This window comes from Pezoporus flaviventris, unplaced genomic scaffold, assembly GCF_033815535.1.
Source record: "Pezoporus flaviventris isolate CSIRO_AGI_PZ_B2104156 unplaced genomic scaffold, CSIRO_AGI_Pfla_v1 ptg000093l, whole genome shotgun sequence".
NCBI classification, from domain to species: domain Eukaryota; kingdom Metazoa; phylum Chordata; class Aves; order Psittaciformes; family Psittacidae; genus Pezoporus; species Pezoporus flaviventris.
This window is the reverse complement of record NW_026892641.1, coordinates 1,178,131-1,194,080: the sequence shown is the minus strand read 5'-3', so window position 1 is coordinate 1,194,080 and position 15,950 is coordinate 1,178,131. Positions and strand designations below refer to the sequence as shown.

At 44.6% G+C, this 15,950-nt stretch overlaps 1 protein-coding gene across 1 annotated transcript in view; it reads right to left on the bottom strand.

Moving 5' to 3' along the window:
- Nucleotides 1–15,950, bottom strand: part of CLMP (CXADR like membrane protein) — a 34,495-nt gene that overhangs the window by 5,636 nt on the left and 12,909 nt on the right. Inside the window, exon 2 of the mRNA XM_061476037.1 lies at nucleotides 427–584. Coding sequence (XP_061332021.1) covers nucleotides 427–584 — 158 coding nt within the window. The remainder of the gene's footprint in view (nucleotides 1–426; nucleotides 585–15,950) is intronic.

Sequence of the window (15,950 nt, the reverse complement as noted above, 5' to 3'; positions counted from 1 at the left end):
CGTGTCACAACTATGAAAACAGGCTTTAGTCTTGGCTGGTTTTGGCTAGCTAATTTTAGTTACTGCAGACCTGATTTTTGTAGGTATTAAACTCTTATGTTTTTTTTCCTGGAAGCAGGGTTTCAAAAAACTGAGCCTTAAATTCCAAGGTCATATATGAAAACCTGAAGGGCGATCCTGAAGTTTATCCAACGATAAGTGATTATAAAGCAGTGTTAAAACAAACTTGATTGTGACACGATGCAGCATATGTGAATATCAAACAACTTTTACACGCTATAAATCTCTCTCAAACCTGCTGTGTTTCCTAATGCTACTTCATCAGAGCAACCTGCAAAGATCGTCACAGAAATCACTTTAAATCGATGGCTGCTATTGATGTCAATGCAGAAAGAAGATGGTTTTCCCAGCGGATGCTGAACCTACCGCTTTCTGTACTGTTTCGGAGATGTGCAGCAGCCACTCAATATCCAGGCTGCCTTGCTCCAGGAGCCCCAGGCGGTGGTGACAGGGCAAAGTCACGTTCTCTTCAGCCACTCTCTTGAATTCAGTCTGAGCCTTGGACAGCCAAACAGAGCAGGAAGCTGAAAGACAGTGGTCAGAGGCCGGGATTAACCATGCAGCTCTGCACTGACAAGCGTTGCTAGCGTAGGTTTAGCTGGATCCTTCCTCATTTGCTTCGTAGAAAACCCAACAGCCTAGCTTCCTGGACAGATTGCAGCTGATTAAAGGGGACATCTATAGATACACAGGCAGGCAGTTTCACACTAATATTTAAGCATGAAGAACAGATGGCTTCACACTCCAGAGCTGTCAATGCAAAAGTCGCACCCACCTCCTCCATGCACTCAAAATTTCACATAACTTCCTTGGTTTTGCCTTCACCTTTTATTACCTTAATTCATAAGCAGTATTTCCACCCAGAAGACCTTCAGAGCCCATGGTTTTATTCCCATGGTCAATCTGATAAGGCTCGGAGCCCCTTTCGCTTCCCTAGGATGCTGCTCATTGCATGCATTTCAGCACTGGAAATAAGAGCCCAGGCTGGGAACAAGAGTGGTGAGATTAAGAAAAGCACGATACAAGTAGGCCAGTGAAGTGTCTTTGAATAGCATCACCAAAAAAAAAAACCAAAAAACAAAAAACCAACCCGGAACTTGTCAAAAACGGTTTGTCAGGGTTTAAAATTGCGAGGAAAAAAGGGAGAAATTGCCAATCTGAAACACTAGAGGGAAGCAAAGCCTTTGAAATGTTCGCCGCGAACACCCAAAAAGCACGTTTCCTCCCTAAATGTTGAACCAGAAGACAGGGCGCACGCTGGTTAACCAGCGCTGCTTTAGTCATTGTGAAACTCGGTTTCTTTCTGTACTGCATCCCTGCTAAAACTGACCAAAATCAGGGACTGACCCTTCGCTTTGCCCATCTCCAATTTGAGAACACACTTACACTCAGTTAAAACTGACCCAAAGGACGAGAGGTATGGGAAATTAAAGGCATTTAGGACAGGGATCCCCCAGGTCTGCTATAACACCAAATACATTTTCCAACCGGGTTTCCAGAGGGATTTCTGGGGCACAAACGCCACGTGTCTGCTGTGTATGAATCTTCAGAGCGCAGTTGGGTTGTTCTTAAGTTTCGCTGTGCAAAAAGGAAGCCTAAAACCACTTCCCCCTCCATGGGATGAAGTGAGATGAACTATCTTGCTCTTGGACTATGAACCTGATGAACACTGGGAGAGCTGGCAGCACTAGGGAGTCACATGTGTGACTGAACACACAATGCTGTGATTACATAGCAAGATTACCAGCAGGAGCATAAGCAGCTCTGCTTACATAGGCTGATTTGCTCCTACACTTGTATTTAAACAGTGAAGGTTCATGGGGGGATAAACAATTACATTTAACACAACAGTTCCTCAGCTTTTTCTGCTTCTTCAGGACTAGCTTTGTTATAGAAGGTACACTCTGCTCCTGCTCCCAATCAGATCTGAGTTAACATGACCACCCTTCAGCTCCTAAGCTTCTAATATGTAATCAATACTTGGAAGCACTTCTATGGAAGTTATCACTGCTATGTGCACACACGCATATAAAACACTTAGGTGGAGTTCTGCAAAGGATTTAGTTGTCCTCTACTCCAACTGCGCAAGTTGGTGAGAGTGAAAGCTTTGCAGCCACATTAGCTGCTTTCTGTAAAGGGAAAACTAATGCAGTTTAGGCCTGGATTCACTAGTCTCAAAGCTCCATCTGCCAAATACAATTATACATTCTGCCTAGGATGAGCGCCTGCTTTCTTCTACAGCCCACTTTGCTGCAGGCTGCCTTCATTAACATGCTGACACTCGCTACATGGCTGATCAATAAGTTTAATTTAAGCACCTCAGACGTGAGCATTCCCAGCCCATTTGCAGCGCTTTCGAAGCCCTGTGCCCGCAGAGCGCTGAGGTTTTGTGGTGTTCTACATTTTAAAGTGTAATTTTACATTAAAAGCTTTGATCATGATTAGGAATCACCTTGTGGGAGTATAACAAGCATCATTTTCTTTCCTGCCTGGCTTGGATAGACTGGGTTTATGGACAGACTGTTTTTAGGAGAGCTCTCGCCTTGGTCTGGTTCTTGTTACCCCCAGCAAATAAGCTCTGGGTTTGAGAAAGAGCCCTCTGCCTATAAAATAACCTTCTCAATGGAAGTAAGATGAGGGAGACATCTAAGGATTGGTTTTCCAAAGGTAGATACAATCAGAGATAATTAGGAGCTGGCTCCCCTTTGAACCAGTAACCAGATTGTCACACGCATTGCATAGTTTCCCAAGACATGTCTGACTATAAAAACCCATACATGCCCGTTTTGTCCTTATTAGACCTTTAATAAAGGCCACATAATCAGAAGTCAAAGTTCTGCAGGGTTCTAAACAGGACCTTCTGTCTACTTTAGCTTTAGGGATGTGCTGGAATTTACAATATATGCCTCAGAAAAGAGAAAGAATCAGAAAGCACATCCAAGTCCCCCCTAGGTTAATTTAAATGCTTTATTATTCACTGAAGAATAAAAGCCCTTTGAAATTCTCTTGTGTTTGTGTAGATGAGAAATAAGATTTTTCTCAGAGTGTTTTTACCGTTTATTACCCCCTTCAGTTTCAGTTTCATTCATATGAGTACTAAAGGAGTTCGGCTGCTTATGGACAGCCGCTGACAGCAGCAACCACCTCCATGTGTGGGCCGGGTCCGGCAAAGCTTGCTCCTGGGTGCACAACCGGCTCCATCTCTTTCCACACGAGGGCAGATCCTACCCAGACGAATGCCTGCGGACCGGCTCCAGCAGACAATAGATGGTTTTCCCACAAGTGGGATCCAAGAGCCTCGCTCACTAATGCCACATGTATGCAGGCTCCACAGTTCTTTACCCCAAAACGCCTCTTTCCCTTCCACATCCTGTGCACAGCAGTTGATGCTGCAAAGAGCAGCACTTGAACTGCTTCGCTCAGCTTTACTCAGGCCATCCTCAGCCTGCAGCTCCTGGCTTCGGGAGCCTGCTTTGTTTTCCCAGCGGAGCAGGCACACTAAGCTTATTGCAACTGCAGCATTTTGGAAGCACTGGCCCTGGGTCTGAGAGGAATAAACGTGCACAGCAGCAGGCTCGCTGACACACCACAGCCAACCCCGCTCTGTACTTGGGGCGAAGAGACCATTGTAACATGTTCAAGTGTTCGCTCTATTGTTCAGAGGACAATAACTCACCCAACACCCTGCAGAGAAGGGACAGAGATTATTGTTTTCCATCCCTCACTGGTGTTTTAAGTATCCAAGAAACAGCAAAACAAGCATTTCAAACAATACCAACAGCTAGTACACCAAAACAGACAGTACCCGAACAGCATGAGCACAGATATACTAGAGGAAGGGCAAGGATTGAGCCAGGGATTTTTTGCCCCTCTCAAGAACAGGCCATACAGATTTTAGACGACAGAATGTGGAATACTCTGCCTCTTTCTCATGCAAAGGTGTCACTCAAGGTACTTCCTAGAACCATTTCAACATTAACAGCCTCCTGATTTCAGATGTGTATTGCAAGAGTCAGCCTTTTGAAATGGATGTAGAAGGAAGGAGCCCTCGCCTGTGCAATGCAGCAAGTGCTGAGCAGATTGGGACTGTGGATCTGGCCTTACCACATATTATCATCCATTCAAAGTAGTATGAATGAATGTCTGAATCCTTAATGTGATCACCCATGCTTTCGCATCCAGATTGGGAAGCTCAGTTTATTGTCATGCCCATCCAATAAGTATATGTATACGCACAAATGTACATATATACCAGCATGAAATATGCATAGGCATACAAGCAGAATCAAAGTGAAAATAAATGCTTTGCTGACATCTTTATTTGTAGGCAAATTCATGTGCTAAAAGCTAAAGAGCTGCCAGATTTAAATCTTTCCTTAGGTTCAGAACAAGGTTTGAATTAGGGAGCAATGCTAAATATAGATTATACTGTTTAAAAAGTTATAAGTGGTGCTCTATCACTTAACTGCTGGAATTAGGAACAGCCTAGAAAAGATTCAGAAAATCAAAGATACAAGATACTATACTAACTTCATTTAAAGATGTGACTATCCAAAATGGGTCTTGAGACACTTCAGTTTCAAGAACATCTGTGAAGTGAAATCTTTAGCTACACTTTTTGTAGCTTATTTTGGCTTTTTAATCAAAGATGACAATTGCAACAGGCTATTCCGAGCACTGATGGCCAATGAAGAGGCATTACACAAATGCAACCTGTAATTTTCCTGCAGCTTGAGACATCCTGTACTAGCACCAGAGGGAAACAACTCGGGAAAGAAATCAGCTGCCGAGGAAAACCTTCTTCCATACAACAGCAAAAGCAGGAATTTCAGTGATATCCACCCACATACAGTTCATGGCACTGTCTGGATGATTTCCATGTCACCTGGGATAGGTGCCCTATCTGCTTTTGTTCATTAATATCAAAGTGTTCCCTGGGTGCAGGTGTGATGGGAACAGTGAATGGCCGCTGTTGTCAAGACACATCATATCTTGTCTGAAAGGAGAACAGTCCCCTACAGACAAGTTCTCAAGTGTAACCATCATTGTGGTCTCATTTTGAGTCCTTCTTGGAATACTTTTAACACATTACTTTCACATCAGTGCGATTCCACTATGTGAAAATGGGGTCCTTCTGAGAAGGGCTTAAACAGTTTAAATGAGCCCGAAGAGAGTAAATACTCAGAGAATTATTCAGGCTTGGAGTGTTCCTTTAACTGCACATTTGACTTGCTTCATCTTGTGCTAAAAAGCATTCATTCCCCTCAAGTATTTGAAAACAGCATGTCTATATTAGATAGAGACAAGAATAATCTGTTGGAGAGTTAAGAACCAAGCAGCCCAGGACACTCTGTGGTGTCGCAACTTAGAACCACTCCTTCCTGCCAGGAATTTGAGACATTTCACATCTGTTGGGGTTTGATTGCGCTCCAGCCTTGAGGGAAGTTTACTGAGCTTCCTTATGGAAGACCAAAAGCCTGCCCCAAGCACACTGTCCAGTGGTTATTACAGTGATACTAAGCAAAATATAAGCATTTTTAATGAGGAAATATGCAATTCAACATGCTGAAATAGGAGGTTGACATACTTTTGTGGACAGAGAATTACACTGAGTGAAACTTCGGGATGCTTCAATGACTCGGAAGCTCAAGTCAGCTAAAGACACTAAAGGCACTAGTTCTACAGTTAAATATTTAAAGCTCAGTAGGCCTCAAAATTAAGCTATTAAGAAACCAAACATTCCCTCCATCATTACTGTTCAGTAATGATGACAGACACATGCACATTAAGGCTTTTATCTCCCCTTTCACTCTGTTCCCCAGTCTCCAATGCGGATAAACAAAGACAGCGGCTAGCTATGTTGGTTTATTCCAGAACTGTAAGGAGAACCCAAGAGGTCGCCACCCCCAGACCACACTAGCCTGAAGAGCCCCGGCTAGCCCTTATGCTGACAGCATTTTAAGCCAAAACAAACATGAAATGGTGTCTCCTTACAGACAGCTCTTCTGCGTTCTTTGCACAAGGGAGGAGGAATGGGGGTGGCTCGAGTCTCCTAAGGATAATTAACTCAGCCAGGCCTGCCCTCTGGGACATCTGCTTTCTGTGTTCCTTGGCTGGCAGAGACAGAAAGGCCAAATGTCACCTTCTCCCGAGAGCTTGAGTGCTCCAAGTGACCAAGACCTGGCCCCCAGCGCACGCTGCCTGCAGCCCGCTCCCCTCCGCCTCCCTTTGATTTGAGGAATGTGGTTGTGAAGCAAAAGCATCTCAAATAAGAAACATGTGAGCTAGCAGTCAGCTCCCACAGGAACAGGCTGGCTGTGCTCAAATCAAGAGGGCAGCCTATCCCCATCCGTGCGCACATAGCGTTGCAGAGGTTCTCTAATGGGAACCACATGTGCGTGGGGCTGAGGTTTGAGGAGGCTGGTGAAACAGAAAGCAAAGGGGAAGAGTCCTGCATGCTTCTGGGTTTCCAAGTGGTGACGTGAGGCGTTTGGAATTGCAGCTGTAGATGAGTTAGGAAGGCCCAAGGAGAGCAGAAAACTCATTTCACAAAGCAAAGCATCCGAGTTTTAGATTTGCAGCAAGCAAGCAAGAGTGCAGGAGAGGGCTAGAATTTGGCTGGTGATACACAGGCTTCTACCAACAAAAACATCAACAGCTGCAGAAGCATGGGCACCAATCCTTCCCCAGGCAGGCCAGGATGAAGCAGGGAAGTGATCTCTGGGATAGCTGTTACCAGCACAGCAGCAGTGCACACGAGTGTTTAAATGCACAATGTCTTCACACTGCACATAGGCACACATGCCATCCAGTGCAGATCCGTGTCTCACAAGCAGCCCCAGCAGCAATGATGTAGTATTCCCTGGGCAAAACTCAGTGTTTCTCTATTAGAGATAGATGAAAGACTGATCCTGCAGTACCCAGCAGCCACATGCAACCTAAGGGTCTTACCTCTACATTCCTAGAATCAAGCAGCCAAATTCTGCCACTGAAAACACCATTAGGAACTTTGCCTATGTACTGTTGCTCTCCTTTTTCTCAGTGCGTTTTCAAATCAGGTGCAAGTAGGAGATTCTGGGTTTACATCCCTGGAGACCAGCAAACAGAAGACAAGGCATCAGAACTGCATCTTCCTATTTAATGGTTCACAGAGTGTGTGTACAGAGGGATGTGTGAAATTCCTTAGCCTTTAATCCAGGCATTTGTATCAGTAAAATGGTCCAGGTGCCTTCTGTTTACAGCAACAGCTCAACCAAGCCTCTCAGTAATGAGCTGGTGATTTCAAGCTGTGTGGATTAGATCTGCACAGAGACCTTGTCAGTACATATCAGATTCCTTGGGGGCTGAAGCACCTATGGCTGTCAGATGCTCCCTTTCTCTGCAAGCATCCCTGTGCTGCTTTGTGTACCTTACACAGCTTTGAACCGAGAAAAGCAAGAGAACAAGACATTCCACCCCTAAACGTCAGCAATTTCACTCCTTTGCCTGGTTTCAGGTGAGGATTGAAAGCATGAGAAGATGGTTTCAGTAAGAATTTCCAGGGCATCCTCTGTCTGAGGAGCATGCTTCGGCCTCAGCCTTCCAGTGAGCCTATTGTTGCTGTCAGTTCACGGACACAGAAATGAAAGCACGCAGAAATGAAGTTATGTGCCCAAGGCAGACACCAAGCAGAATCCAGAACACAAACCAGAAGAGACAGCAACAAAACTGTTATCAAAACAGTGTTTTCCATTAGATCTTTCCTCACCAATTTCAAAATCCAAGGAGCAGATTGCATCAGCTGTGAAAATTGGGGAGACAAGAGATTTAAGCTGATTAAAATGCTTAATAAAGCCATTCTTGTACTGAGGACTCCCTGATTTTTCCCCCTTAGCATCAAAGTATAAGAGGTTAACCAGAAAGCACTGCACTGATTGTGCTTTTCTGCTACTCTTTGTTATAGAAAGTCAGTTTGGTTTAAGCTTGCTGAAAGAGGTACCAGGAAGCTCAGAAGATACAGGTAAACTTCATGCCTTTCTCCATCTTCCTTTAATTTTCAGCCCAGTTTGATATAGTTTTAAGGTACAGACTTCAGTCCCTGTTCATCACATCCATGTTACCTCGATGAGATGCTCAATTGTGTACTCGTAATTGCACATAACACGGTATGACATCTCACTTATCCACTACAAGCACTACTAATATGGTACAAAATGAATGTCTAATGTATTAGCACTCTGTCACTTCTCATGTTCACTCAATCTCAAAGCCTCAGCTAGAGCCTTCCCTAGGGCAGGAAAAGAACAGCAGCAGCAGCTCCTCCCCGTCACCCCTTTAAGTCTTGTGAAAGACTTTGCGAAGACGTTCAAGTCTGCAGCGCTTCTGGGATGAGTACAAGGTGCATCCCTTGGTGTGAGCACAAGACCAGGAACAACAGCAGCTTAACTCTGGAGGAGCTGTGGTTACAGATGCTGCCTGCAGCCTGTTTCTCACCAATGCTATAGTAGTTACAATCAATTACTTCATGTTTACTGAACCCAGAGGTTAGAGAATTGAAGAAACCTTTGCACTGCCTTCAGTATGAGCCAGAAGGAATAAAAAGGAGGAGGGCCAGGTTCTTATCACTAGGATTCAAATCCCTCCCTGCATCTTTCCTCGAGTTTTGGCACAACAGCGTACCAGCTGCAAGAAAACGGAGAAAAGATCCATCATCTTCTGTTTGCTTCCCTACTGTTACTAGGAGTTGTGGCATCTGGACATGGACACTAAGGTCTCGGATGAGTAGAGGCGGAGCTCTGTAAATCCCACTTTCTGAATCAGAGCTACAAACGGAGCAAGTGGGGATTACTGAGGAATGCAAACCCCACTGTAAATGCTGCAAGAGACACCCAGCTGCATTTTAGGAAGCTGGCATCACACTGACAATCCACCAAATCTCTAGACATCGCATTTTAGTTCACATTGTACTCAAGAAGGTCTGATCTTGCATTTGGTGCTCGAAACGATCCTGAGCTTCTCAGTAACATTTACAAGCCAAAGACTAGACTCTCACTATACGCCTGAGAACTTGTATTGACTGTGAGACAAGCAGGCTTTGGAAAGCACTCTCCCTGCAGAGGCACAGCTTCCCAAAGTGGAGCACAACAGCTATTCCAACTGACAGCAACACTGCCCAGCTGCTGCGAGCGAGTCTGACGTTAAGGAAGGGACTGCAAAGTCAGACACAGGAAATAAGGAAGTGGTGTTTAACACAATATAAGGCATTACAGATTCCTGCATTTATGTTTCTTCAGCACAGCTGAACCTAAGGCATTCTCATGCACTGATAGTAGCCAGAGATGGTAAAGTCCGAGGAGGATTCTGCTACCCGCAGGATTGCAGTGTGTGAGCAATTCCAACTTCTGGATCCATTCCACTCGACAACAGCCTCCAATCCTAAAAAGGCCAAGGCTATACAATAAAGTTAACCAACTTAGCTTAAATCGAGTGTAGCAACCCAAGAAACAACATAGGAAAATGAGGAATTACTCAAATATTTGCTTCTGTCAATGTTCTAAAACATTTAAAACCCCATAGAAAAAAAATGTTTATTAGTTTTCCAACTGTCTACTTATAAAACTGGTTTGTTTCTTTTTCTATCTTAGTGTAGATATATCCAAACCCTAGTTTTAAAGGCTCAAAGCATCAATTAAGTTACCATCTAGGGTGCTTGGAAGAGGCATAAGGACTAAAATGGAAAGCAGATCCATTTCACTTCCCTCAGAAATAGAAGCACACTCAAAACACTGGCTTTGCAAACATACAGGTGGAAAGACTAAAACAAAGCTTCAGTATTACTTGAGCTAAATCAAACCTGCAGGTTGCTGGGGGGACAACATGGAGGGATAATACAGCAGAGTTAAACAGCTCAGAACTGATCAGGGGTCAACCACTCCATTTCTAATGGTCACAAACTGTCTCTGCAATAGGAATGAGCTCAGCAGGGAGGCAGCTCCTTCCCTGTTTACCACAGGGCTGCAATGCTCCTTACATATATTTTGCATGTTTGCAAATATCAAGGGCTCTGCAAAAGCAACAAAGTCTGCAAAAGCCTAGGGCCATTGCCAGGAGAAACCCTGAATGGGAACACGCAAGCATCATGCCTGCCAAAGATGCCTGTGACCTTTGCTCAAAAGAGCAATCTAGTTCTCCTCTGGCACTCGTCCCTTTCCTAAAGTAAGGATGCCCGGAGTAAGACGAGAGAGGCCAAGCCCTTTGTAAAAACAGGCACTGGGTACCAGCATTCCGACAGCAAGGAGCCCTGTCTGAGAGCTACAGTCCATCACCGAGCTCTGGTGAGCAAGCACAGTGTTTCCAAGATGCTGAACTGGAAGAGGGGTTTGGAGCAGGGTGAAGATGGGATTCAGGCAACAGTTGAACCAATCTGCTAATGAGATGTGAAAAGGTCAGGCATCTTCTCAAGAAACATACCATAAAGGTCAGGTGAAGTATACAGAAGTAAGCCTAGGAGGAATGGGGAGCGCACATGACCAGCTCCAGGACTCAGGACTTCCACCCTCATTTTCAGTTTATCCCAGAGGTCCAACCAACTTATTCTGATCTTGTGAAAAGCTGTATCTTGGACTTTATTGGGATCACAATGTGTGTGCATCGTCTTTCAGAGCCACTCCTGAAACTGCTGTTGAGGACAGCAAGCAACATCTGTAGCACCAACCGTTAATTCTCGATACCTCAGTTATCAGAACTGCTTCAGCCTTCCTTGCTACAAAGGCACATTGCTAGTTCACACTCGCCTTTTTGTCCTGCAGAACCTCATGCATTTTTAATGCAAAGGGGAAAGGATAGAAGGAACAGGATACAAGGACTCCAGAACTAGTGCAGGGATACAGGCATTGCGTGGAAACAAGCATCGCAGTGGGTCTGTACAGTCTGACAAGTGATGGAGGACAGATTTCTACTGAATTATTTGGGAGACCTGGGCAGTGAGGAGTTGTCGGGGAATTCATCTGAAATTCCCAATAGGAAAGCTCAAGGAGAAAAGGACCTCAAGCCCTGATGCAGAGCTAAGGTTTCCTGGACAAGCTGCAGCTTCTCCGCACCTCGTTTCTGTCCTTTCCAATCTATGTAAGAAAGCCTGCATGCCTCGGGGATGCATATGTAAAACTTACATAGGGAACAAGAAGACTGTAGAGAAGCCAGATTTCTCAGAGGTACACAACGAGTGGATGAGACAAAGGACAAGTCCTAAAAAGGGGAAAATAATGGGATAGTAGGGAAAAAACACACTATGAGAACAGTCATCCACTGGAACAGAGGCTCATAGACTGTTGAATCAGCATCCTTAGAGCTATTCAGAACTGGACTGGCTAAAATCCTGAGCAGCCTGATGCAAGCTGACGCTGCTTTTGAGCCACAAACCTCCAGAAATGCCTTCTGCTTTGTGCTGTTCCGTGACAAGCTTGAAGTCTTAGAGCAGGAAGGACCCATGGGACTCAAGTCCCACTCCCTAAAGCCTTCCTGCTTCACTGCAGCATTAGGCCGTGCAGAAAGAAGCATACAATGCTCCTCTCGCACTGCCTTGGGAACAGAGATGCTCCTAAACACCAGCTTGGTTTCAGCCACCATAACACAAACTGTGTACACAGCTGCTGGATCAGGGTGGTGGGGTCTTCAGTGATTAAGCCCATTGTAACGTCTGGCAACCATCTGGCAGCCACATTTACATTAAAGCCCAGCATGTGTGGTCTGGGGGGATAACCAAGCACAGCATTTATTTGATGGATTCAACCTCTTTTCTTGCTGACAGTATCTGTGAGCAGGTCACAGCTGTCTCCAGTACCAGCTTTTATTTCTCTTCATATAATGGAGGAAAACATCACCCGATACTGGTTTTTGATTGCCTGAACTTACAAGGAAGGATCTGTTTAACGTTGGGGTTTTCCCCCCTATTTACTCAGACAACACTGACATTTATTTCTAAGTGCCAGACAATAACTAAGTCATTACCTGACCACATAAAGTGGCACAAAAAGGGGCAAAGGCAATATTTGCACTGTCCATTAGCCAGCAAGGCTCAGATATGGGGAACTGAAGCCAAACCCTGGAGGCTCAACCCCCCTAGCTGGCTTCCTTAGTCCCCATACCCTATTCATGATCCTGGAGATGCATATAAACCCAGGTTTGCAGGGAGGTGCCATCCCTTCAAAAGCCACAAAGCATGCTTTCCTGCAAGTTGAAATCCACTTCTATTCCTGTAATTCAGTGTTCCAAGGGGTTAATTTTGTCTTCAAAAATTCCCCATGTTCTTAAGCCAGAAACACCACAAAAAGCTGCCAGATATTTGGCTCTTCCCTACAGTACTCGTGGGTTTGGCTTCTCTAGGAAAACCCATTTGCTTTAATAGGAGCTGACACAGCTTCTTACCCATGCTTTAAGAAGGCATTTTCAGTCAGAAGGAAGGCTACATAAACCCCACTGTATACACAGGGCATCTCTGGTCTTCCTTTGCCTCCCCAGGCTGCTCTTCACCCTCATACCCTTCACTGAGGGCATGCACAGCTACATGTCTTCAGCACCTCTGCAAACCTGCCACCAAAGCATCTCAACTGTAACTTGTTAGTACTTTATCTTGCATATCCAAACACTGTGGATGCTCAAGCTTATCTGTGGCTCCCCAGGGACTCGGATATCGCCAAAGAAAAATAGAAGAGTGCAAAGAAAAGGAAATAGTATATTCAATCAAGTCTGTCTCTTATGGACTTCATCCAGTGACAGTCTATTAACTAGTTTCATATTGCATTAGCAAAAACATCCTTAACATCACCTTCCTGTCCTTGGTGCCCAACAGTGTGACTTGTGCACATTGTACAGTGAAAAGGACAAGATTCATCGACCCTCCTATACCAAGATCTCAGTGTTCTCCTCACAGGCACATAGTGAAGCACCCAAGTATCATTGTTTCCAGTTTGCTAAGGAAAAAGCCGATGCTGAAAGCCCATGGATAACTAGGGACACAACAAGACTGACTGGAGTCACAAGGAATGAGCAGAGCTGGGGATAAGATCTACAGTTCACAGGGTCAATCCAAATCAAACTACACACTGGGAACATCTCTTGACAAGCTGTTTGCAGATGGCAGTTCTTAGTGCCCCTAACCATCACGCCAAGCTTTAACTCCAGCTAAAGTACCTTACAATGTGGGTTTTTTTGCTTTTAAAAGTGAAGTTACATTGGATCTCATGCAAGTTATCGCTCGGTACTAAGAGGCCATGCAAAAAAAAAGGCTGTATGCTCACTGTGCTGGCTTTCAAAGGCTGACACCCTAAACAGACCACAGTGGGAAAGGAAAAACAAGATCAGCTCACATCAGCTTATTACTTCTAGTTTCCAAATAGGACAGAAAGCGGAGCCAGCACAGAGCTCGAGCTGCAAGGAGGTAACTGGCTTCTCGCCCAATACATGGGTTCATTTTTGAGGCCCCTCCAGCTTCACATGGCTAAAAAAGGAAGTTGGAAAATGCTATCCTGGAACCAAGATTTCATCCTTTCAACCAAGCTGCATCTCACTTGCTGCCTGGAAGGAACGTTTCTAGGTAGGTTTTGGGCACCAAAAGGAAGAGAAGGCTGCTGTGATTTCACCTGATTCTTCCCAGAGTAAGCATGCACATGGAGACCAGTCGTCCATTCCTGATGCTCATCTCATTCCTGGCTGCTGCTAAAGGACTTGGCTGTAAACTACAGGTATCAGGTTATAGCACATCCCCTCCAGGTCTTTGAGAAACTCCAGGTCCTGAAGGAAAACACTGTCAGTTTCTTCTTCGTTGAGTGCTGGTGCCACAGCAGCAGAAGTGGGAACTGACCAGGTCTGAACCACGCAGTTGTGACAAGAACAGAAATATTTGCCCATTATCGCAACAAATGGCAACAAAACCACAAATATCCCTATTTACACTACAAGAACCAGGTTTCCTTGCAAGACTTCTGCCTGAATTCCTATAGTAGAGGGAATAAATGCTCCACAACTCCATCAGCTCTGCTGCAAACACCCAGTGGCCTCTTTCATCTCCAGCCTTTAGATTAGGAAGCCAGTGTCACCAGTACCGCGTTGATTTAGCGACTGATTAGTTCACCGGGTGGAGGCTGAAACAGCCATCACACCCAAAGCTATGAAGCAGTGGATTCCAAGAAAACCCCTTCTTCCTGAAGCACATTCCCTCCCCGCACGTGGTTTCGGGACCAGCGGGTGCAGAAGGCAGTTACATAATGCTGCAGGAACCGAAGGGGGAGAATGAATGTCAGAACTTGCTAAAACGTGCACCCGGGAGCCTTGCGGCTTCCGTCTCCAGCATCCATCAAACATGATTAATTTTAATGTCACCACTTCTTAATGTCAATTACTTTTAATGTCACAGCCTCTCGTTCAGCAGCACGGCCGCGTTTTGGAGCCGATAAGAGATTCCCCCCAAAGAACTTTTAGGAGCAAGTAAATAAACCATCAAGACTAAACGCCACAAACACAAGCAGTAGCCTGGTGCCTCCCTGCTATTGTGAGGCTCTTGATGTGGTGAATCTGACTGTTTCAAACACTAAGGCAGTGGAGAAATAGAGCGTCTGAAGCATTTATGGTTAGACACAGATTACTACTTAGTAAAAATCTGCTTCTACTCCTATTGTTCTGACTACAGTTTAGCTGATTGAAGGTGTTCGACATGTGGCTTGATATTCTTTACATTAGGTTAAGCACTGAGACAAGAATAGGTCTTGTTTAGATGCTGCATACAGAATAACAAATACACTGGTGATATATGGGTGTCTAAAAGAAGAGACAACAGGCAAGTTGAGACTGATGAGAGAACTCATAGGACCTGAGACCTAGAATCTTTAGGCTATCAAGTGGCTCAAGCAAAACTGAGCATACAAAGGTTTCTAGAAAAGCAGCAAGGATGTTGACTCCTCACCATTTCAAACCCATTCAGATGGTGCAAATTTAGATTCAAATTCCTTTGGTTTTATATGCTCTTTGGCAGAGACTGGGAAGCAGCAGAGATGGGAAAAGAACCAGCACAGAACATACAAGGAACAAACATCCTCTTATCTACATCATCATTTGTTGTCTGTTAGTCTGGAAAGCAATTAAAGCACCTTCCTCTTGATGCAAGGTTCAAATGGAAGCCGTATATACATAAAGTCAGTTGTTTTTGAAAACTTGATGCAGGCTGAAAACAACTTGTGGGTATAAGCAGGAAAAATAGATAGGAACTTGTGTTAGCTGGAGAGACTGACAAAGCCTCAAACCCCACGGGGTCTCTCAAACCAACAAAAGCAGCTTTGTACTTATCTTTAGAATGAATTAGAAGGCTGAGGACAAGGCAGCTTCTATCCCAGTACGAAACTCAGATGGAAAAGAAAATATTTAAACAGACAAAGAAAACGAATGGGAGAGGAAGTCAGACACCTCCATGATCTAAAAAGGAGTCTAAGAACTGACTTGGTCCACTCTTTGATACACACTTGTCCACCCACGTTTGCACTCACCACTTCACTTAATGGTAATGCGCTCCACAGCTCTGTGGAACTACTGCAGAAAGCATATTTTAAGCCCATAACAAGACAATGGAACATCCAAAGCATAATTCCAGAGAAACCAAATTAAGCCTCAATCCAAAATACAATTGTAAGAATGAAATGCAACATTTACCAATAGATTTTCAAAGCCAGAATGTATGAGTTTTGATCATCCAAGTGTGCAGTACAGAGACCGTAGATCACCATGATGTTTGTACAGTTTAACAGCCTGCAGTTCTATTAGCATCTCCTCCCACTGATAGACTAGTTCAGTGGTACATTAAGCTTCCCAATAATTCCTTGCATCTTAGCTTCTATCCTGCATTTGTCAAGGTTCAACTTCCAGCT